Raw genomic sequence first — 22,864 nt, 5'->3', positions numbered from 1 at the left:
TAGGTTACCTTTCCTGTCGATTTCACGCCCTTCCAGATGCAGAAATAAACAATGATCCACGTAGCCAGAAGGCAAAGTATCATCTGCCAGTTTAACTGCCCAGGCTCATCCAGACCTCCGGAGAGCTGCAGCACCTTATTCCTGCAGAAGAAACACAACTTTAGGCTTTAGGTCCCATGTCAACCAACTTTGAGCCAAAACCATATTACCAAATTCCCATATAGTTTGTGTCAATGGCATCAAGATGACATCAGTTTGAGTGCCTTCTGAGATCACTGACAACTCATTGACCAGCATTTGACCCACTTCAAGGGGGTTTTGTATTCCAATAGGCTTGTATGGAAACACACAACCTATTTGAAGCAAACCAAAAGTGTCCATGTAAGCCCTTTTAATGATAAACTAGACAGGCAGCCTATATAATTGAATACGGCATGCATGTTACCTTGTTCTCCCAGGTGGAAGCAGCGGTCCTTCTGAATTGGTTTGACACCCCCCCCCCCCCCTGCTGAATCAGTACTACAGCTCACCAAACAGCAGGAATCATGAATTTTACTAATTGCAGATCTATAGGTCTGACTCAGCAGGGGGAACTAGACAGGCAGCTTATATAATTGAATACGGCATGCATGTTACCTTGTTCTCCCAGGTGGAAGCAGCGGTCCTTTTAAATTGGTTTGACACCCCCCCCCCTGCTGAATCAGAACTACAGTTCACCAATCAGCAGGAATAATGAATTTTACTAATTGCAGATCTATAGGTCTGACTCTGCAGGGGGGATGGGGGGGTCACAACTCTACAGAGGAACCACTGCTTCCACACAGATTAAAAGTCCTTCCAAGCTGCATACTGGCAGGGACCAATCTTGGGGGGGGGGGGGGGGAGCTGCGGAAGACAGTGATTATTGCTAGCGACTATAGCAGCCGCTAGAGATAATTGCAAGATATTCCGGCAGGCTGGTTGTACCCAAGCTGATCGATCAATCAACTTGGTTCATTTAGCCTGCCCATTAACAGTTCGAATCTCACCGGTTCCTGCTGAACCGGCCGAGGTTTGAACCATGTATTTCTAGCCTTAGGTTTTAAAATAAGCACACTGCAGCATTAATTGATTTCTACTGCAATGCTAAAATTAGTACAGGGCTGTGTATGACATGCAGTCATGGTGATAGTATGGGGGTGGATAAATGCAAAGCCAAAAGAGCAGGAGTCCCCCACAGCTCAATGAAAGGGGAAAACTTTAACACCATCATTAAAGAAAATATATATTGTCTTTTAAACTCACTCCCAGAACTCAATAACCGGTGATCTCTTGTTCAGGAGAGCATCGCAGCTGATGTTGTATGCGATGCCGGAGCCAGTAGCATTGGCTGAAGTCACGTTGGAGCACTGGTCAAATAGGAAGACTTCGGTACACTCCTTGGTGTTCCAGGGATTTCCACAGGTGGCCCAGGGCAGGGTGTTAGTGAAGGAGTGCACCAGGTAATAGAGGCCCCAGACCAGGATCATAATATAGTATGTGTTACAGAAGAACACAATCACCATCGAGGCAAAGCCAAGACCTGCCGGGCATAAAAAATAATCAGAGTATCAGCACTTTAGAAAAAAAATGCTAGCAGGCAAACTGATAACATCACAAAAATGCTGATTTAAGCCATTAAAAATATGCAGTAAAGCCCAAAAACATTTTTTCATTTTAGATAGAGAAGGTAAGGATGTTAGAGCTTTTTTCAGGTTTTAAATGCGGTCTTTTTTGTTGCATATATTTGCAAATATATGTAAAACTACAAGTCAAGTCAAGGCAGCCATGCAAAATGTGGTCCCCAACTCAACATCAAGGCAGCTATGCAAGTGTGGTCCCCAACTCAACATCAAGGCAGCTATGCAAAGTGTGGTCCCCAACTCAACATTAAGGAAGCTATGCAAAGTATGGTACCTAACTCAACAACAAGGCAGCTATGCAAAGTGTGGTACCTAACTCAACATCAAGGGAGCTATGCATAGTGTGGTCCCCAACTCAACATCAAGGCAGCTATGCATAGTGTGGTCCCCAACTCAACAAAAGGCAGCTATGCATAGTGTGGTCCCCAACTCAACATCAAGGAAGCTATGCAAAGCGTGGTCCACTACTCAACATCAAGGAAGCTATGCATAGTGTGGTACCTAACTCAACATCAAGGCAGCTATGCAAAGTATGGTCCCCAACTCAACATCAAGGAAGCTATGCAAAGTGTAGTCCCCAACTCAACAACAAGGCAGCTATGCAAAGCGTGGTCCACTACTCAACATCAAGGAAGCTATGCATAGTGTGGTACCTAACTCAACATCAAGGCAGCTATGCAAAGTGTAGTCCCCAACTCAACAACAAGGCAGCTATGCAAAGTGTGGTCCCCTACTCAACATCAAGGAAGCTATGCAAAGTGTGGTCCCCTACTCAACATCAAGAAAGCTATGCATAGTGTGGTACCTAACTCAACATCAAGGAAGCTATGCATAGTGTGGTACCTAACTCAACATCAAGGCAGCTATGCAAAGTGTAGTCCCCAACTCAACAACAAGGCAGCTATGCAAAGTGTGGTCCCCTACTCAACATCAAGAAAGCTATGCATAGTGTGGTACCTAACTCAACATCAAGGAAGCTATGCATAGTGTGGTACTTAACTCAACATCAAGGCAGCTATGCAAAGTGTGGTCCCCTACTCAACATCAAGGAAGCTATGCATAGTGTGGTACCTAACTCAACATCAAGGCAGCTATGCAAAGTGTGGTCCCCAACTCAACATCAAGGCAGCTATGCAAAGTGTGGTCCCCAACTCAACATCAAGGCAGCTATGAAAAGTGTGGTCCCTAACTCAGCAACAAGGCAACTCTGCAAAGTGAGGTCCTTAACTCAAAGCTATTTGAGTTTCCAACTATGGGATACATATATTGTGATGTATAAAATGGAAGCATGCCTTGGAGGTAGCCCCATCCTCCTCGGATGTACAACCACGTAGTAGAAGTTAAGCATCATTCAAGATAGCTGAAAACACACAGTGTGTGAATGTACCTTTAAGGAGGATAAGAAAAATGTAAAATAATGAGATTAGCAAGGTTTTTTCCACACCCATGAGACATTTAAGGCCTACTGCACCCTTAAAAAACACCAAAAACCCCTCCATTTCTTCTTCACCATTTACACCAATGCATTTTGTCAAAATGGTTATGAGTCTTTTTACTTTTGAAATTCTGAGAGATGATAACTCCCAAACAAATCTAATAATTTTCACTCAACCCTACATGGTTACACAGTAAGTCAGGTTGAATAAATACACAAGTCCATCTAGTTCAACCAATAAAAATCCTCATGTACACAATCCTATACCCACAGTTGATCTAGAGGAATGCAAAAAACCCTATGAAGCATGGTAAAATTTGCTCGGGGGGGGGATCCCTAGTTTTGTGTATTAATTTTGCGTTTTTGAGCTCTATAAACAAGTGTGTTTATATATATTGAGCAAAGGATATATATATATATATATATATATATATATATATATATATATATATATATATACAGTATAGAGCAAAGGAGACCTAGGAAGACATGTGAAAAGGTGCGGAAATATACCCCTGCTGCCGTTTGGATACAGAAGTACAATATGTTCACAGGTAATATTTCTCAGTTACTTGACGGAAAATGTATATCTAAAGCCATTTTTGTGATAGAAAACGGAATGGCTAAAGTCCCTGTCATTCTTTCCAAAAGTGTCAACTTCAAGATATTCTCCTTGGTATTCCTGTTTTATAGACACAACAGGAAGTTGGAGGATATCTCTTCGAAGCGAGGGAACTCTTAGGCAGTTAGCACTGGAACAGGTGCCCTCATTAGAAGATTTCCTCTCTATTCCTCCTTTGGTGACAACTCAAAATTTTGAATCCCCCATCAGTTTTAGTCCCAATGATAATGGTCACCAGGGGTATAAAAGAGAGAACAAATCCCCCCCATTGGGAAAATAGTCATTTAAAAAAGGGGTTTCTAATCTCTCACCACTCTATTATAAATTAAAATGAATTAGTTTGGACTTTGGATGCACTTTTTAAGGGAGAAAACCTTTTTTTATTCTTTATTATTTTTTATTTTATTTTTCCTTCTTGATAATAAAAAAAAAAAAAAAAAACACCTGTCCCCATTAGCCTCCAGGTGTTTCGATGCTTAACCACTTAACCCCCGGAAGATTTTACCCCCTTCCTGACCAGGGCCTATTTTGCGATTCGGCACTGCGTGAATTTAACGGACAATTGTGTGGTCGTGCTACGCTGTACCCAAACAAATTTTACGTCCTTTTTTTCCCACAAACAGAGCTTTCTTTTGATGGTATTTGATCACCTGTGCGATTTTTACTTTTTGCGCTATAAACAAAAAAAGAGCGACAATTTTGCAAAAATAACAATATTTTTTACATTTTTTTATATGAAATTCCCCAAAAAAAATTTAAAAATCAAAATTTTTTAACATTTTAGGCCAATTTGTTTTATGCTACATATGTTTGGTAAAAAAAATCACAAAAAGCTTACTTTGATTGGTTTGCGCAAAAGTTATCGCCTTTACTAACTAAGGGAAAGATTTTTGTAATTTTTGTAGTTTTTTTTTTTAACGAGTAATGGCAGCGATCTGCGATTTTTTTTTGCGGTACTGCGACATTGCGGCGGACAGATCGGACCCTTGACTGACATTTTTGACACTTTTGGGTTTACCAGTGACATTACTACAGTAATCAGTGCTATACATATGCACTGTTACTGTAAAAATGACACTGGGAGGGAAGGGGTTAACTTTATTGGAGAGGGAGGGGTTAAGTGTGTCCCTAGGGGCGTGTTTCTAACTGTCATTGGATGTGGCTTGTGATGTAAAAGCACAAATCAATGGTCCTACATAGCAGGACCGAGTGATCTGTGCTTTTACATAGGGGAGAATGACAGGCGGCTTTGTTTACATTAGCCGCCTGCCTTTCTCCCTCTCTACCCGATGATCGCGAGTGACCGGCGGACATCGGGTCCGCCGGTCACACACGCCGGCTTCGTCGGGTACGAGCGGGGGCGGGAGCGCGCCTCCGGCGGCGCGCGCTCACCCCCTATTCGCTCCCAGGCTAGTGACGTACTGGTACGTCACTTTGTCTGGGAGGGGCTGACCGCCGCCATATATAGTCGGGCGGTGGTCGGCAAGTGGTTAAAGAGCTTACCTCTGACCCCTAAATCCAGTTGTTAGAATATGTTATTATTGTTAACTTTGTTATTATTGGTTTTTGAATCACTTCAACTCCATTGGACTATTATTGTACTCTGTACTACGTTATGTCATGTTTTATATTTTGAATAAAAAGTTTGGTTAAAAAAAAAAAACACTATACAGTTCCTACAACATCCATTTCTGCACATTTACAGATAGAAAATCTATTAAAATACCACCTTGGGGCTGAGCATAAAAGAGTATTTTTTGTTTCCACGGACTGTGGAGTATTTTTAAATATATATTTTATCAATCGTCTTGAGAGATAAAAAAAGATAACAGGGAATAGATTATAATAATATTTGATGAACACACAAGTTTTTACATTCATAAAAACTTCCAGGGTTCTCACACAGCAGGACAGCAGGGTAATGAGATGTCTGTGGGTGGTGACAGACGGGCGAAGATAATATTTTTCTCATGAAGAAAGAGTACATTGTTTAAGTTATGAACTGGGATGAACAATTCAAACCACATGTTGGCAAATTGCAAACTTTTGTGATTTTCGAAAATGTATTCATGCTGTCTGATCAGTAGAAAATCACTCTTAAATTCTTAATGAACATTGCAAACATGAAAATCTTAAATACTGCAAACAATCATGCAATTTAAGATCTCAGTATTCATCATTATAATTGGTGAATTGAAAAGGTGTCAATTTATTGATTTATGTTATAGGTGAATTGGTTAGATCACTCTTGAACATGAGTTTTTTTTTATCAAATTGTATTAACATAATCAAAGTTAAAACAAATTAACCACTTTAAGACCGGAAGGATTTTCCCCCTTAACCACTTAAGCCCTGGAGGATTTGGCTGCTCAAAGACCAGGCCCTATTTTGCGATTTGGCACTGTGTGACTTTAACGGACAATTGCGCGGTCGTGCGACACTGTACCTAAACGGAATTTGACGTCCTTTTTTTCCCACAAACAGAGCATTCTTTTGGTGGTATTTGATCACCTGTGCGATTTTAATTTTTTGTGCTATAAACAAAAAAAGAGCGACAATTTTGAAAAAAACAATTATATTTTTCACATTCTGCTATATGACATTCTCCAAAAAAAAATTTAAAAAATCAAAATTTTTTAACATTTTAGGCCAATTTGTTTTCTGCTACATATTTTTGGTAAAAAAAAATCGTAATAAGCGTATTTTGATTGGTTTGCGCAAAAGTCATCGCGTCTACTAACTACGGGAAAGATTTATGTCACTTTTATTGTTTTTTTTTTACTAGTAATGGCGGCGATCTGCGATTTTTTTGCGGGACTGCGACATTGCGGCGGACAGATCAGACCCCAACTGACATTTTTGACACTTTTGGGGGGACTAGTGACATTACTACAGTAATCAGTGCTAAAAATATGCACTGTTACTGTAATAATGACACTGGCAGGGAAGGGGTTAACCTTGAGGGAGATCAAGGGGTTAAATGTAATCCTAGGGGAGTGATTCTAACTGTGGGGAGGGTGTGGCTTGTGAAATGACCATAGAGACCTGTGATCCCACAGGGGCTCTATGGTCATTGCAGGGAGAAGAACCGTCAGCTGTGTTTACAACAGTCGACCGTCCTTCTCTCTCAGCGGGGAGCGATCGCGGGTGTCAGGCAGCAATCGGAGCTGCCTCACCCGTGCATCGGTTTCCCCGCTGAGGAGTGGGGGAGGGAGCGCGTCGCCAGTGGCGTGCGCTCGCCCCCTAGCTTCCTGCACGCGACCGACGTAGACTTACGTCGGTTCGCGCAGGAGAGCCACCCTGCTGCAGTAAATCTGCGGCGGGGGGGTCGGGAAGTGGTTAAGTGTAAATTTTTTAAATTTAATAAAACAATAAATATCCGCGCTCAGAAAAATATTATAAAAAGCAGCCACTTAAAAAATTGTGATATTAGTCAAACAATTTTAAACATAAAAAGCAGCGCTAAAGTGTACTAAAATGGTAGGGAGTGGCTTCGAGGTGACGTCATTACGCATGCCAAGCCGCGACTGAGAAAGCGGCGATTTCAAACTGAAAGCTTGCTGCAACAACACATTATATGGGCTTTTATTAACCTCCTTAAGGTAATTGTAGCCATCTTGTTAATAAACATCGCATTCTATTTAATGAACTTCCCTATGGGAGCTCTTGTATTCATTTATTTCCGAGTTCACATGAGATCCAATGCCTGTTACCAACATCTTCATCTTTGATGATCATCCACATCCATCTGCCTGCCTGAGCCTATCTGACCATTATAATTGTGGTCATGTAGATCTGGTAAGAGGCGTGTGTTAAAGGGTGCTGGTGGCATTGATCCCTATTCAGATTTTTGATTGCACATTATTAAAGATTTCTTCACTTTATTGGACTTTTGTTACACTTTTTCACATTTATATTTTCTCATATATACATTTTTTCAAATCTTTGATCTTTTTTTAATTTGCTTTTGCACTGATTGGAGTATAATTTATGTTTTTTTATGTTGCGGTTATTAAGTACATTTTAGTGCTGCTTTTTATGTTATTTGAAATTTTAAAAATGTTACAACACCAACCTAATTTTAAGTCATTCTACCTCAATGGCTATTGTTATTTTTGTATAGTTTTATTGATCAAATGTTGCAGCCATCTTAACTGGTAACTGCATTCTTATAATAAAAATACAATTTAAAAAATGTAACACTTGATCATTTTTAGAATGGAAAAGGATTGGGAAAGGCTAGTTTATAATTATATTTGATGTACCCACACATTTTAACATTCTCTTAGCTGTCAGGGTCCTCACACAGCACGACAGCAGAGTAATTAGATGTCTGCAGGGTGATGACAGATGGATGAAGATAATATTTTTCTTGTGAAGAATGAATACATTGTCTAAGTTATGAACAAGGGTGAAAAAATCAAATTCCACATCTGCAAATCAACTTTTTTTGATTATTCAAAATATATTTATTTAGAAATATATTTCAATACAATATAAAATTATATAATTTCAGAATCCAATATAATATTATATATATTATATATATATATATATAGATAGATATTATATATATATATATAATATCTATCTATCTATATATATATATATATATATATATATATATATCGTATTTTCCGGTGTATAAGACGACTGGGCGTATAAGACGACCCCACTATTACATGATCTACCGGTAATACTTATACTTAGGTTACCTTGGAGATATTATACTCGGCGTATAAGACGACCTCCCATTTTTGGGGGCTTTTTTTGAGGTTCAAAAGTAGTCTTATATGCCAGAAAATACAGTATATATATATATATATATATATATATATATATAGATAGATAGATATATATATATAATATCCAATATAATATAATATAATGCAAAAAATATTTAAAATATATACTGTGGTTGTCTGGTCAATAGAAAATCACTAGGACTATTATTTGTCGTTATGAACCCAAATATCTTAGATCCTGCAACAGTCATACAATTTGGGATCTCAAAATTCGTCCCTATATTTAGGTGAAATAAAAAAAACTGTAAATTACCAAAATAAAAAATAATTGATTGGATCGTCTCTGTTCATTTCTTAAAATGTAACTCCTAATATTTTTTTTTGTAAATATAAGTGATTAGATGGTAGCCCCTCCCAGATTTTTATTGGATCCCCCATGAAGGAGATTTCTCTTCATTTCCCAGAGACTCAACAGAAACTGGGCGCACCGGATACCTTCAGCTGCTATTGTGCTTTTGCTGGGTGTCCCTGTATCTTTGGGCTCCCTCCAGGCATCCCTGTCCTAAATCTATCCATTATTATACATATGCTCCAACTCAGGAGACTCTCAAAATGATACATTTAGGACTGCAGTACAATGGGGTGCCATGATGTGGCTGCTACAGTTTACGCATGTATTTCAAAATGCGTGCAAATGAAACCCCTTGTTTTTAACGTGAACTGTTAGACAGGGTCAGTTTGTTGCAGGCTGGCTGGTAAGTGAGTTGGGATTTTTTTTGTTTTAGATGCATTACCCTTATATGTGTTCCTTGCTGCAAAGGCCAGTTATAGGTTGGGGTGGTTGTCATTTGTTTGTATAGTGTGTGAATTGGTGTGGGGACACATTGGATACCTTCAGCTGCCATTGTGTGTTTTGCTGGGAGTCCAGTGGGTCCTTGTGCCTTTTACAGAGGATTTGGCTCCCCCCAGACATATCTGCCCTTCATCTATCCACCCCAGGCATACCTGCCCTTCATCTATCCACCCCAGGCATACCTGCCCTTCATCTATCCACCCCAGGCATACCTGCCCTTCATCTATCCATTATTATATATATGTTCCAACCAGTGGTGTATTTTGGTTTTGTGCTGCCCTAGGCAAGACTAAAATTGGGCGCCCCCCCCCTTCCTCCTCCTATGTAAATTTGCCCCACTCCTTTTTTAACGGATGTGACTCCCTCCAAATTTTGAAAGACTACAAGTCCCAGCATGAACCCCTGGGATCTCATGAGAGGGGGGTGAGAGGGGATGAGAGAGAGAGAGAGGGTGAGGGGAAAAGGGAGAGAGAGGGGGGATGAGAGAGAGGGGGGTGAGAAAGAGAGAGAGAAAGGGGGATCATAGCGAGAGATAGATAGGGGGGTGATAGAGGGGGATGAGAGAGAGAGAGAGAGGGGGGATGTGAAAGAGAGAGAGAAAGAGAGAGGGGGGAATGAGAGAGAGAAGGGGGAATGAGAGAGAGAAGGGGATGAGAGAGAGAGAGGGGAAAGAGAGAGAGGGGGGAATGAGAGAGAGAGAGCAAGAGAGAGGGGGGATGAGAGAGAGAGAGAAAGGGGGGTGAGAGAGGGGGATGAGAGAGAGAGAGGGGGTAAGAGAGAGGTGGCTCTAGTAACCAGTGGCCAATAGAGTCTCAGGTGGACGGGAGGGGTGGCTTTTTTGCTGCCCCCCCTGCAAAGTGCCGCCCTAGGGCCTTGTTGGCCTAGGCTAAAATACAGCACTGGTTCCAACTCAGGAGACTGTCAAACTTAGAGAGTTAGGACTGCTGTACACTGGGTTGCCATGACATGGCCGCTGCAGCTTACGCACGTATTTGCAAATGGGTACAAACCAAACTCCTGGTTTTAACGTGAATTGTTAGACAAGGTCAATTCGGTTTGTTGCAAGCTGGCTGGTAAGTGAGCTGGAAATTTTTGTTTGTTTTTTGACATTCATTGCTCTTCCATGTGCTCTTTGCTGCAAAGGCCAGTCATAGCTTGGGGTAGTTGCCATTTATTTGTATAGAAAGTGGAAAATTCCCTACATTGAGAACTCACATCTCTAAATATTTGGATCTAGAAGATAGAGGATCCTGAGAATGTGCATCGACACGAAAACTATTCTGCATTGCTTTACACAACCACCATCTGAGCTCCAGCATGAACACTTTACCTTTGAAAAGCGGAGCGATGTTCCACGCTGCAATTCCTCCTTGCTTCATGAACTGACCCAAAGCAATTTCTAAGAAGAACACTGGGATTCCACCCACAAACACGATCAGCAAGTAGGGAATGAGAAATACACCTGTAGAGAAACAATAGAGTGCTCAAGAACATTGACATATCATGGTGCATCTGGACTTCTGTAGATTCCTATACATGAGCTCCGGACTGACTACATGAACGGGGATGGTTCTAACACCATGAATGATCTGACAAAGGTACCTGTAGATAAACTGAGAAAGGTCACAGTCGGTAACACTGTCACTCATTATACTGATTGAATCTACAACGCATTTAATTTATTTATTTCAGGCATTCATAGAGTGTGGAAAATGTATGTAGCACTCTACTTGCACATCAGTTCCTGCCCACTAGGAGCTTATAATCCAAGGTGCCTATCTCACATATATACCTACTAAGCCCAAAGCAGACTGGAGCCAATTAACCTACCGGCATGGCATGTCTTTGGAGTGTGGGAAGAGACTGGAGAACCCATGGAAACCCATTCAAGCACAGGCAGAACTTGCACATAATGTGCTGGACACAATTCGAACTGAGGACCCCTGTGCTGAAAGGCCTAAGTACTAATCGCTAGGCCACTGTGCTCATTTTATCAATACATGCAGTGGCAGCTGGTGCTCCATCAGTCGGGATGGGGGGGGGGTGGCAGATGGATCTGCCCCCCCATATCACTCCAGCCTGCACCACCACATCTCCCCCGCCCCCGCCAGTTTACTTACCTTGTTCCTCTGGAATGGCAGGCGGTGGGGGCTTCCCCCTCAGGCTCCTTCTCGGCGGCCGTCTCCTCCCCCCTTCTTGGCCAATAGCATGCCTTCTCCTTTCGCCCAATCGGGAAACACGTCTCAGGACCCGCTTCCTTATTGGACGGGAGGAGAATCAGTGTGGCAATAGCCAATATTCATTCGCTATTGTCACACAACTGGGTGGGCTCAGGGCGCAGTGCTCTGCGCCCCGAGCCCACCCTTTTTTGAAGCCTATTAGAGCCTCTGGCTCTAATCAGGTGCTTAAAAAAAAAACCCCATTGGAATCCATGCATCTGGTGCCCTGCATGTAGATTAGGGGGCCGGATGCATGGATAGGGGGGGCGGCGCCCCTGCGCACCCAATGGACAGGCCGCCACTGTATGCCCATCAAAAGCGCACAAATAGGGACTTTTAAACAAGACATTATCGAATATAATTGTTGTTTTAAAACTAATGCTGTTTAATAAAGGCCATTATTTCTAAACTGGTAGGTGTTTTTGTCTGTAGATTATTTTAAAAATATTTTTCGCAAAATATTATCACCAAACGAAGGCCTTGTTTGTCCATAAAAAAATATACTGCAGGTACTCCGGGACTTCCCCAGAGCCTCTCCCATCCTCTGGAACCCCCTACCCCAATCTGTCTGGCTATCTCCTATTCTGTCCACTTTTAGGCGATCCCTGAAATCTCATCTCTCTAGAAAAGCCTATCCCACCTCCACCTAAAAACTGAACTTTTATTTTCTTCATCGGCTTATCCCCCACAGTTATCACCTTTTCTATCACCTGACCCTCCCTTTTAGATTGTAACAAAGATGTGGTCTCACCATTAAACTCCTTATTCTCCCAACCAGCCCCATATTTTTAGATTGTAAGCTCTGTAGCACTCTCCTAGGCTAAGGATGCTAGGTAAATTTATTGTGGCTTGCTCTGTAGCCAGAGGAGCTGTGATCTGCTGTTTTGGACTTTTCTGGTTCCATAGCCTGGGCATTTGACTGATTCCTACCAGTTTAGAAATAATGGCCTATATTACCCAGCATTACTTTTAAAACAACAATTTTATTCTATAATTTGTCCTGTAAAAAAAGTCCCTATTTATGCACTTTTGATGGACATGTAATAAAACAATGAGCAGTTGCTTAGCGGTTAGTACTTCTACCTTCCAGCCCAAGGGCTCTCCGTTAAAATTGTGGCCAGCACACCATTTGCAAGTGTTCCTGGTGCTTGAATGGGTTTTATTGGGTCCTCCAGTCTCTTCCCACACTCCAAAGACATGCGGTAGGTTATTTGGCTCCTGTCAGTGATGATTTGGGGAGCCATGTCATCTTCTGGTGTTGATCCACTGTGTTTTATCAAGTCCAAAGTCAGCGCAGCGCTCTACCAGGAAGGTAGAGCACTTCATGCTTCCCTCTGCTGACCAGCTTTATGGAGATGCTGATTTCATTTTCCAGCAGGACTTGGCACCGCCCACACTGCCAAAACTACCAATACCTGGATTAATGATCATGGTATCACTGTGCTTGATTGGCCAGCAAACTCACCTGACCTAAACCCCATAGAGAATCTGTGGGGTATTTCCAAAAAAAGATGAGACCAGACCCAACAATGCAGACGAGCTGAATGCCACTTTCAAAGAAACCTGGGCTTCCATAACACCTCAGCAGTGCCACAGGCTGATCGCCTCCATGCCACACCACATTGATGCAGTAATAATGCAAAAGGAGCCCCTGCCAAGTATTGAGTGCATACTATACTGTACATAGACAAACTTTTCAGTAAGCTAACATTTCTGTATTAAAAATCCTTTTTTTTTTTTTTTTATTGGTCTTATGTAGTATTCTAATTTTTTGAGAAACTGAATTTTGGATTTTCACTAGCTGTAAGCCATAATCATTAAAATTAAAAGAAATGAATGCTTGAAATATATCACTCTGTGTGTTATGCACCTATATAAAATATATGAATTTAACTTTTTAAATTGAATTACTGAAATAAATAAACTTTTGATGAAATCCTAATTTTTTGAGATGCACCTGTATGTACTGTGTATATATATATATATATATATATATATATATCTATATATATATATACACACACACGTAGATATATATATATATATATATATATATATATATATATATATATATAGATATATATATATATATATCTATATATATATATATATATATATATATAGATATATATATCTATATATATATATATATATATAGATATATACAGGGCTTTTTTTCAGTGGGAACGTGGGGGAACGCAGTTCCGGCACCTCCAGCACTGACTATTTGTAGTTGCAAGGGGTGCTGGGGTGTGCTGCAGGGTGTATTGATTGGGGGATCCATTCTTGCTGAAGGGGATCTATTTTTTCATGGGGGTCTTTTGTTGCTGAGGAGGTCTATTATTGCTGGTGGGGGACCTACTGTTGCTGGGGGTAGGTCTTATATTGCGAATCAGTTGTTGCTGGGAGAGATCTACTTTTGAGAGAGAGGTCTATTGTTGCTGGCTAACAGAGAGTCTTTTGATGCTAGGGGGAAAATATTGTTGCAGTGGTCTGTTGTTGTTAGGGGGAACTATTGTTGCTGGCGGGGGCCCTATTGTTACTGGCTGCAGGGGATCTATTTTACTGCTTTTCTTGTTATCCTTTTCCAAATTCTATACAGATTATTCTGCACCTCAAAATGATACGTAGTTCTGTATCCTCTAAAAGGGCAGTACTGGGAGGTGGGCAGAGGGATTGAACCCAAGGAATGATGCTCAGAGGTGGGTGGGGGCAGAGAAAAGGGGTGACTCGGAAAGGAGGGGGGAGTTCCTGCACCTATTCTCTGAGAAAAAAAAGCCCTGGATATCTATCTATCTATCTATCTATCTATCTATCTATCTATCTATCTATCTATCTATCTATCTATCTATCTATCTAGAAAAATGTATTTGATCAAATCTGTCCAATGTATCCACTCCACATCCCTCAAATCGTATAAATTGTTTTGAAAGACAGAGTGACTGGTCCCAGCACCAATCTGTGTCTTACATAATCATGGGACTTTATAGGAGTGGATCATACAGTAATAGAGCGAAGCACAAAAGATAAAATTCAATAATTTATTACAGAGAAATCATATAAAATCCGACATGAACAAGAACAAAAATATGTGTGCACATATACAATACATGGCATGTAAAGATGAATCTCAAAAAGGGCGTCCAACATTCAACGCGTTTCGCGGATTGCTAGAGCAGAATTTGCTTCATCGGGAATATGGACAAAGATACATCTTCCAATACATACTTCACAGACATTAACAATGAAGGGCAGATCGCCAAGGCGGGTGACCAACGGTCCAGGCCGTGAGTCCCAGGGGACGAAAAATCGGCTAACGACTCCTCCCTGCTTTCCATCTTGGGCGGCATGTTATTCTGATGCGAGTGGATCAAATGTAAAATCCCTTCCCTGCTGTGGGACAAGTCCGCATCGGTTAAGTTGGTCCAGCCTGCATTGTAGGGCCGGTGTCTAGGGAGCCGATTTGTCGTCCCCTGGGACTCACGGCCTGGACCGTTGGTCAACCGCCATTTTTGAGATTCATCTTTACATGCCATGTATTGTATATGTGCACACATATTTTTGTTCTTGTTCATGTCGGATTTTATATGATTCCTCTGTAATAAATTATTGAATTTTATCTTTTGTGCTTGCCTCTATTACTGTATGATCCACTCCTATAAAGTCTTATGATTATGTAAGACATAGATTGGTGCTGGGACCAGTCACTCTGTCTTTCCAAACAATATATATATATATACATATCTATCTGTCTCTCTATCTCTCCATCTATACATATATATATATATATATATATATATATATATATATATACATATTTATCTGTCTCTCTATCTATCTATCTATACATATATATATATATATATATATTTATCTGTCTCTCTATCTATCTATCTATACATATATATATATCTGTCTCTCTCTCTCTATATATATATATATATATATATATATATATACATATATATATACATATACACACACATACAGTATTTCTTGAAAGGGGAAGAAAAAAGAGCCCTTTTTTTGTGCATGTAGGAAGATAGAATTTCCCATGAACCTTCCACACACATCCTTATTGTACAGCACAGTCTATTCAGTCGTTCTCCTCTATGTAAATCAGTGGCATTCATCACTGTTGGGTTATAGCGTCACTCGTATGGAAATGGTTTGGAGGGGGGGGGGGTTTCTCCAGTCTTCTGCTTCATAAGCCGAGATGTGAGATACAGGAGCATGCTGTGTCACATGTATAATTCATCAACCTTGAAATCTTCCTCTGTCCTTTCCTTATCCCGAACCTCTAGGCGATATTTTCTTTAACCAATGACACTTTTTTTTCTCCTCCTCCCTCTTCTCGCTGCAGCAGATTTCCATTTTTAGAGTGTGTGATTCTCCGAGACGTTGGATGGGGAAAGGCTCTGATTGCTGTTTGCTGCTTTTATATAGGTCAGTCCAGCTTATTAAAGAGGAACATTATAAGGTGTAATTATCTTTAGAAATTAAGGGAGGTCAAAGAGAGATGAGGGCAACGATTGGCTAGACTTAAGCTGGCTGTACACCAGTAGAGTTTTGTTCAAAATTTTTAATTTTTGGAATTTCTAAGAAGTTAATGGGGGTCATATTGACTGTAATTTTTAACAAGAAAATACGAATGAGAAGGATGGAAATTTTTTCTAACAGTATTTGTAATTCTTATTTGGGAACAATTGTACATAGTGTAATGAAACCTGTTTATTACATTTGGAAATCCATTAAAATAGCAGATCTGGATGGAATTTTAACCACTTTACCACCGGAGGATTTTGCTGTCTTACGTCCAGGCCACTTTTTGGGATTCGGCGATGTGCGACTTTAACTGACAATTGCGCGGTCGTGCGACGCCGTACCCAAACAAAATTTACGTCCTTTTTTCCCACAAATAGAGCTTTCTTTTGGCGGTATTTGATCACCTATGCGATTTTTACTTTTTGCGCTATAAACAAAAAAATAGCGTTTATTTTGAAAAAGTAACAATGTTTTTAACATTTTTTTATATGAAATTCCCCCCCAAAAAATGTAAAAATCAAAATTTTTTTAAATTTTTGGCCAATTTGTTTTCTGCTACCTATGTTTGGTAAAAAAAAATCACAATAAGTGTATTTTGATTGGTTTGCACAAAAGTTATTGCGTTTACTAACAAAGGGAAAGATTTCTGTCATTTTTGGTGTTTTTTTTTTTTTTTAACGAGTAATGGCGGCGATCTGCGTTTTTTTTTGAGGGACTGCGACATTGCGGCGGACAGATCGGGCCCTTGACTGACATTTTTGACACTTTTGGGGGTACCAGTGACATTTCTACAGTAATAAGTGCAATAAATATGCACTGTTACTGTAAAAATGACACTGGCAGGGAAGGGGTTAATTTTATTGGAGAGGGAGGGGTTAATGTATGCCTGGTGCTTAATAACGTGTGGGGGGAGAGGTGACTGTGTGACACAGGGACAGATCGCAGGTTCAGCTATGCTGAACCCTGCAATCTGTCACTGTTTGTCACTTAGGAGATCCGCAAGCTGGCGGATCTCCAGACTCGATTACCCGACGATCGGGGAAGAGCGGCGGCAATCGCCGCCGCTCCTCCCCTGGCCCGACTCCCTCTGTGACTGAAAACAGCGGGAGCGCGCCTCCAGCGACGCGCGAGCACCGCCTACAAGAGGAGGAGTCCAGCGACGTAGGTCTACGTCGCTGGACGGAATCGAGACACTTTGCCGCAGTACAGTCCCAGTGACTGGTCGGCAAGTGGTTAAGGGCTTTCATACAAAATTAGTTGACTCAATGTTAGCAAGAAAGAATTAACAGTTTTTTTGAATTTCTGTATGCAGAACCGCCCTGGGCCCAGTCATTGTTGTGGGGTTCAATGCAGCTTCCCCTTGAGCCTGCACTGGCCGCAAATAGTTGATAAGTGGATTTGGGAGGGCCCAAGAAAATGTTTGCCCAGGGTCCAATCAATATTAAAGACGGCCCTGCCTGTATGAATATTCAAAAGAAAATCTAACCTTGTATGCCCAGCTTTAACCACTTTCCGACCGAGTACGGTAGTACTACTGCGGCAAAGTGGTTCGTTATCGTCTGACGACGTAGTATTAACGTCGTCAGACACTCCCCCTTCTGGGCGGCGCTTGCGCGCCGCCGGAGGCTCGCTCCCGCTGTTTTCATTCACAGCGGGAGTCGGGCCAGGGGAGGAGCAGCGGCGATCGCCGCTGCTCTGCCCCGATCGCCGGGGATCTAGTGTGGAGATCCGCCCGCCTGTGTAAACACAAGCGGGCGGATCTCCATAGTGACAGGGAGTGACAGATCGGACTGTTCAGCATAGCTGGACATCCGATCTGTCCATGTCTCACACAGTCACCTCCCCCCCTACACGTCAGTAAGCACCAGGCATACATTAACCCCTCCCTCTCCAATAAAATTAACCCCTTCCCTGCCAGTGTCATTTTTACAGTAACAGTGCATATATATAGCACTGATTACTGCAGTAATGTCACTGGTACCCCCAAAAGTGTCAAAAATGTCAGTCAAGGGTCCGATCTGTCCGCCGCAATGTCGCAGTCCCACAAAAAAAATCGCAGATCGCCGCCATTACGCGTTAAAAAAAAAACACCAAAAATGACAGAAATCTTTCCCTTTGTTAGTAAACGCAATAACTTTTGCGCAAACCAATCAAAATACGCTTATTGCGATTTTTTTTTTACCAAACATAGGTAGCAGAAAACAAATTGGCCAAAAATTTTTTAAAAAATTGGTTTTTACATCTTTTTTGGGGGGAATTTCATATAAAAAAATGTTAAAAATATTGTTATTTTTTCAAAATAAACGCTCTTTTTTTGTTTATAGCGCAAAAAGTAAAAATCGCACAGGTGATCAAATACCACCAAAAGAAAGCTCTGTTTGTGGGAAAAAAAGGACGTAAATTTCGTTTGGGTACGGCGTCGCACGACCGCGCAATTGTCAGTTAGAGTCGCACAGCGCCGAATCGCAAAAAGTGGCCTGGACGGAAGACAGCAAAATCCTCCGGTGGTAAAGTGGTTAAAGTGAACCCTATGTCCAATGTTCTGTTCCAAATGCCGCTTAATGCATAGACCTAACATGGACAGCATGGTCACCTGTTGATCTGGCACCATCCACAGGCAACTTAACTCTTCAATAAGACACAAAAGTTGAATTCAACGCAATTTTACTTCAGCTAATAGCAGCACAGAGGATGTTTTTTCAGTCTTTTGAAGTATAAAAAGACTATGACTGTCTGGCGTAGTTTGGGTTGCAAGCAGGTAAGTATTGCGCCCCTTAACTCATAGACCATAGTTACATAGTAGGAAAATCTGTGCCTACCTTGAGTTTCCCTGTGTGCCCAGCTTTCTCTATGCACCCTCCTTAGTGAGCAACCCCCACTCTATACTCATATTTGACAGACCAAAAAGGAACAAAAAAGAGAACCCACTTCAAAGTTAGGTGAGAAGGTATACAGTGTACAATCACTGTGAGAACAATCCAAACTATGACTCAGTTTTATGAAGGCCCAATAAGGCGATCGATGGTACACTTAGTTATTTCAGGATACCATTCTGCTGTCCTGGTAATGGAACATCCGGAACATCCAGCAATTGATTTAGAAATAGCTTTCAATCTTAAAATCTTCTTCTCACGTGCTGCAAACTCTCTGCAGAATACAAAATCCCATTTCCAGGGCTGTTTCTATTCCAGGACCGTGCAAAGTGTCACATGGATTGTGACCAAAGATCATTATACAGTGATTAATTCTCCTCCCTCTTTGTACACTCACAGCAATGCTGAACAGTAGGACTGTGTTGAATTATGTGCCACCTCTTGTCATTTGGTGACGCAAGTGGTCAGAATTACATGAATAATGTGCGCCTGGCCCCTCCTACAAGGTCATAGTAAAGGTTTTTATTCCCACAGATACACGCTCCAATTATGTTTGCATTGGAGAAGGGGGGGGGGTGTCCATTGGTAGAGTGAGATGCTATTATTTGGCTTTGGATTTGTCATCATGGCAGCTGAACAGTCTTTGATTGTAGCAGCTGTGCAAAACTGAAATGCCGGTTTTGGTTGGAGCTGGAATTTTTTTGCCAGAGATGGGACATATTGGGTAGTGGCGAGGACCCAACTAGCACTTAAATTGAAGCCTACAGGAATTCAGTTTCACTATCTTATAGAGTTAGTTTTTCTAGAAAAAATAAAAGATAAAAATAACACCCTACACAACCCTCTACACCCCCCATCCCCCTTTAAATGCCCCTACCCTCCACCGTTCCTGCTGTTCGTACTATGTGGGTGATGAGTTGTCAGTTCCCATGCAGCCGATGTAGCAGTTTGGCTATTTTAAATTTATGATCTTCTTTCTCTTCTTTTATATGGCTTCTGGAACTGATCAAGAGATTTTGATTGGTCATTGCAGAGACATTAATGCTTAGAAAATCGGAATTGCTCTGATCCATCCCAGAAGAAAGAAGGGGAAGAAGAGTGGGGATTTCAAATCTCTGACTGCTACACCAACTACGCAGGAGCTGACCTTGGATCATCAATGGAACAGTAGGGACCAAGGGGATTAAGAGGGTATAGGGTAGTGATGGTGAACCTTGGCACCCCAAATGTTTTGGAACTACATTTCCCATGATGTTTATGCACTCTGCAGTGTAGTTAAACATCATGGGAAATGTAGTTCCAAAACATCTGGGGTGCCAAGGTTCGCCATCACTGGTATAGTGTGTTGTCCTTTTAATTTTTTTTTTAAAGAGAAACCAGTTTAGGCACAAATTTTTCTTCAACCTTACATTTTTAAATGAACGTTGTATACCTTTTTTTCTAAGAACAAAAGATTCCTCTTTATCCAGCACTGGGGGTTGATGGCTACACACCACTTGAGGCATACCTCGGAAAAGTCATAAAAATGTCTATGCCACAGTTTGTGATTAAAAGATTTTAGTGTGAAATTAAAGTCAAAGAATTCCAAGAATGGAAAGGGTTAAATATGGCTGACAGACAACCAATGTTAAACATCATGCTTGATTATGAACCTCGATGTTACCCAAACCTCGGTAGGCTGACTCAGGCATATCAGGGCCAGTGTTGGGGGCAGCCAAAAGGTGTGTAGGCAACAGATGTCGCATGGGCATCCACCCAATGGAAGGGATGACAGACCACTGGTTGAACCCGTATGTGCCAGTGATGTAAAGAGGCCCCTATCGGACTGGACAGAGGACTCCAAAACGCAGCATGGTGCAGCTGGTGTAGTTGGGCGGTGCACCTGATGTGACGTCAATAACAGAGAGCGATGTTGGACCAATTCACCACAACCAGGCTTGGGATGGAACGCAGATGTGGTAGTAGAGCAGAAGGAAGGCTGTCAGCAGGCTGTAGTCATGACGACGCGTTTCGGGTGTGGCCCTTTATCAAATCACAAACTCTTTTGTTGTTTGTTCTTTTGCACAACACCATCCCTGGTGTTTCGGTTCCCCTCTAGCTGCAGAGGGCTAACATTCATTACACAGACTGCCATATGCTGGCTGTCCAAACAGCGCCTGAACTTTTTAGGAGCGCATATACCTTTTTACAATTTATATAAAAATTCTTAAATTTACAAATAAACATTAAATACAGGACACACACTGATGTAGCAAACTATTTCTGGGTTTCCTGAAGGAGGGATCAAATCAGAAGCTGTTTGCCTTCAGACTCTCTGACCCTGACTTCCTAGATAGAACAGGGACTATGTGGAGGAGCCACTGCTTTTGACTTATTCAATTGGGTTTATGAGTAAATATGAGCTTCAGTTAAGCTGTGTAAAAATAAAGAAAGGAAAAAGAAGCAAGGAAGAAATATAGGATGACACTACACATTTCCTTTAAAACTCCCCTCTTACCTCCTCCATTCTTGTAGCAAAGATATGGAAACCGCCACACATTGCCCAGACCGACTGCAAATCCTACACAGGACATAATGAAGTCCATCTGTCGGGTCCAGGTTTCTCTCTCTGGAATAGGTATTTTAACCGGGCCCATGGGGGGCAGCACCAGAGGAGCGATGACGGCCTTTTCATCCGAAACTGCTTCTCCCCCTCTTGCTGTCTCGGATCCCTCCATCTCTGGGGCTCTCGAGCACACCCCATCTTTCTCTGTAGGAAGAGAGGAGGGGAAAAAAAAAAAGACTTCAGCTTTGTAAAACTGTCTATTTCGTAACCTATCAACATAGGACAAAACTCTATACCACCAAAGAAAAAATTACCTCTGATATAAAGGTGTATAAAGAAAGAGATATGAGTTGACCAGAGCTATAACTATTTTCCCCCTTTTATATCGTCATTGTAGAGGCGGAAATTATAAATTTGACTGAGATAGACAACACTAATGTTTGTAACTGCAAATTTGTGGAGTTAGCAACCTCTTTTAACCAGGCTTCGCTCTACCACCAACAGTCTCAATGGTTTCATGGTTTTGTAAAAATATTGTTAGTAAGTTTGCTAAATCTTGTTGATCGTTTTTGCTATTGAAAACTTGTTGAAAGTTGATGATATTGAAAATTTTCATGTGTGTGGTAAGTATTAGATTTCTCTTGTATCATAAATGCTTCTACAAAAGAGTAAATGTTTTATGCTCGTACTTTTCTGCCCAGAGTAGATTGAATAATCAACTATTGTAATTTCTGCACGTATATGAACAGCCAAGTATCTCACAGACATCTTTAAATAATTGACAGAATGCCATCTCTGCTCTTGTGCTCCATTCCGAATAATGGCTACTCCTAAATATTTAATACAGGTACACTTTAGGGGCATTCTAACTGCTTGAAAATCCTCCATGCACGGCATAGACTGATTAATCTCAGATATTATTTTTTCTCCAAAAATATTTATTGTCAAAAGAGCAAAATACATGTACATAACAAAGTGAAATTAGAAGTGTCACCTAGAATTTACCTTTTTTTATACATTAAGTAATAATTTGTTGTCTAAAATATATACAGGGTACATTCCTTGCGCCAAAGGAAGAGTATTAATAGAGATTTAAATTAGAAATGTAAAATATTGGTGGATATTATCAAAGAAATTGAGGTATTTATGGCCTAGAATAGGACCAAATACAGCGCTTGCTCAAACCAGTGAATACCAATAACTATAGTTTTCCATTGTGGTAAGTGTAATACACACAAAGAGCTCTGAAGACGTCACCGGAAGTGACGAAACGTGTCAGCTTGGACCGCACAGCGTCATTGCGTCACATCGAGGTGGAGCGCAAGCCGGAAGTAGCCTGTCGCTCTGCGAAGAGGACGAGCAGCCC

General features: G+C 41.2%; 1 protein-coding gene across 1 annotated transcript in view; it reads right to left on the bottom strand.

Moving 5' to 3' along the window:
- Window positions 1-22,864, bottom strand: part of LOC309561446 (sodium- and chloride-dependent creatine transporter 1-like) — a 109,946-nt gene that overhangs the window by 52,047 nt on the left and 35,035 nt on the right. Inside the window, exons 2-5 of the mRNA XM_082265366.1 lie at window positions 21,451-21,702; window positions 10,647-10,778; window positions 1,285-1,561; window positions 9-141 (exon numbers count right to left, since the gene is read on the bottom strand). Of these exons, the coding sequence (XP_082121492.1) occupies window positions 9-141; window positions 1,285-1,561; window positions 10,647-10,778; window positions 21,451-21,702 (794 nt within the window). The remainder of the gene's footprint in view (window positions 1-8; window positions 142-1,284; window positions 1,562-10,646; window positions 10,779-21,450; window positions 21,703-22,864) is intronic.

The sequence above is a fragment of the Pelophylax lessonae genome (assembly GCF_965119305.1).
Source record: "Pelophylax lessonae genome assembly, chromosome: 8".
Classification (NCBI taxonomy): Eukaryota; Metazoa; Chordata; class Amphibia; order Anura; family Ranidae; genus Pelophylax; species Pelophylax lessonae.
The sequence above is the reverse complement of the archived record's forward strand: the minus strand, read 5'-3'. Positions and strand labels throughout refer to the sequence as shown.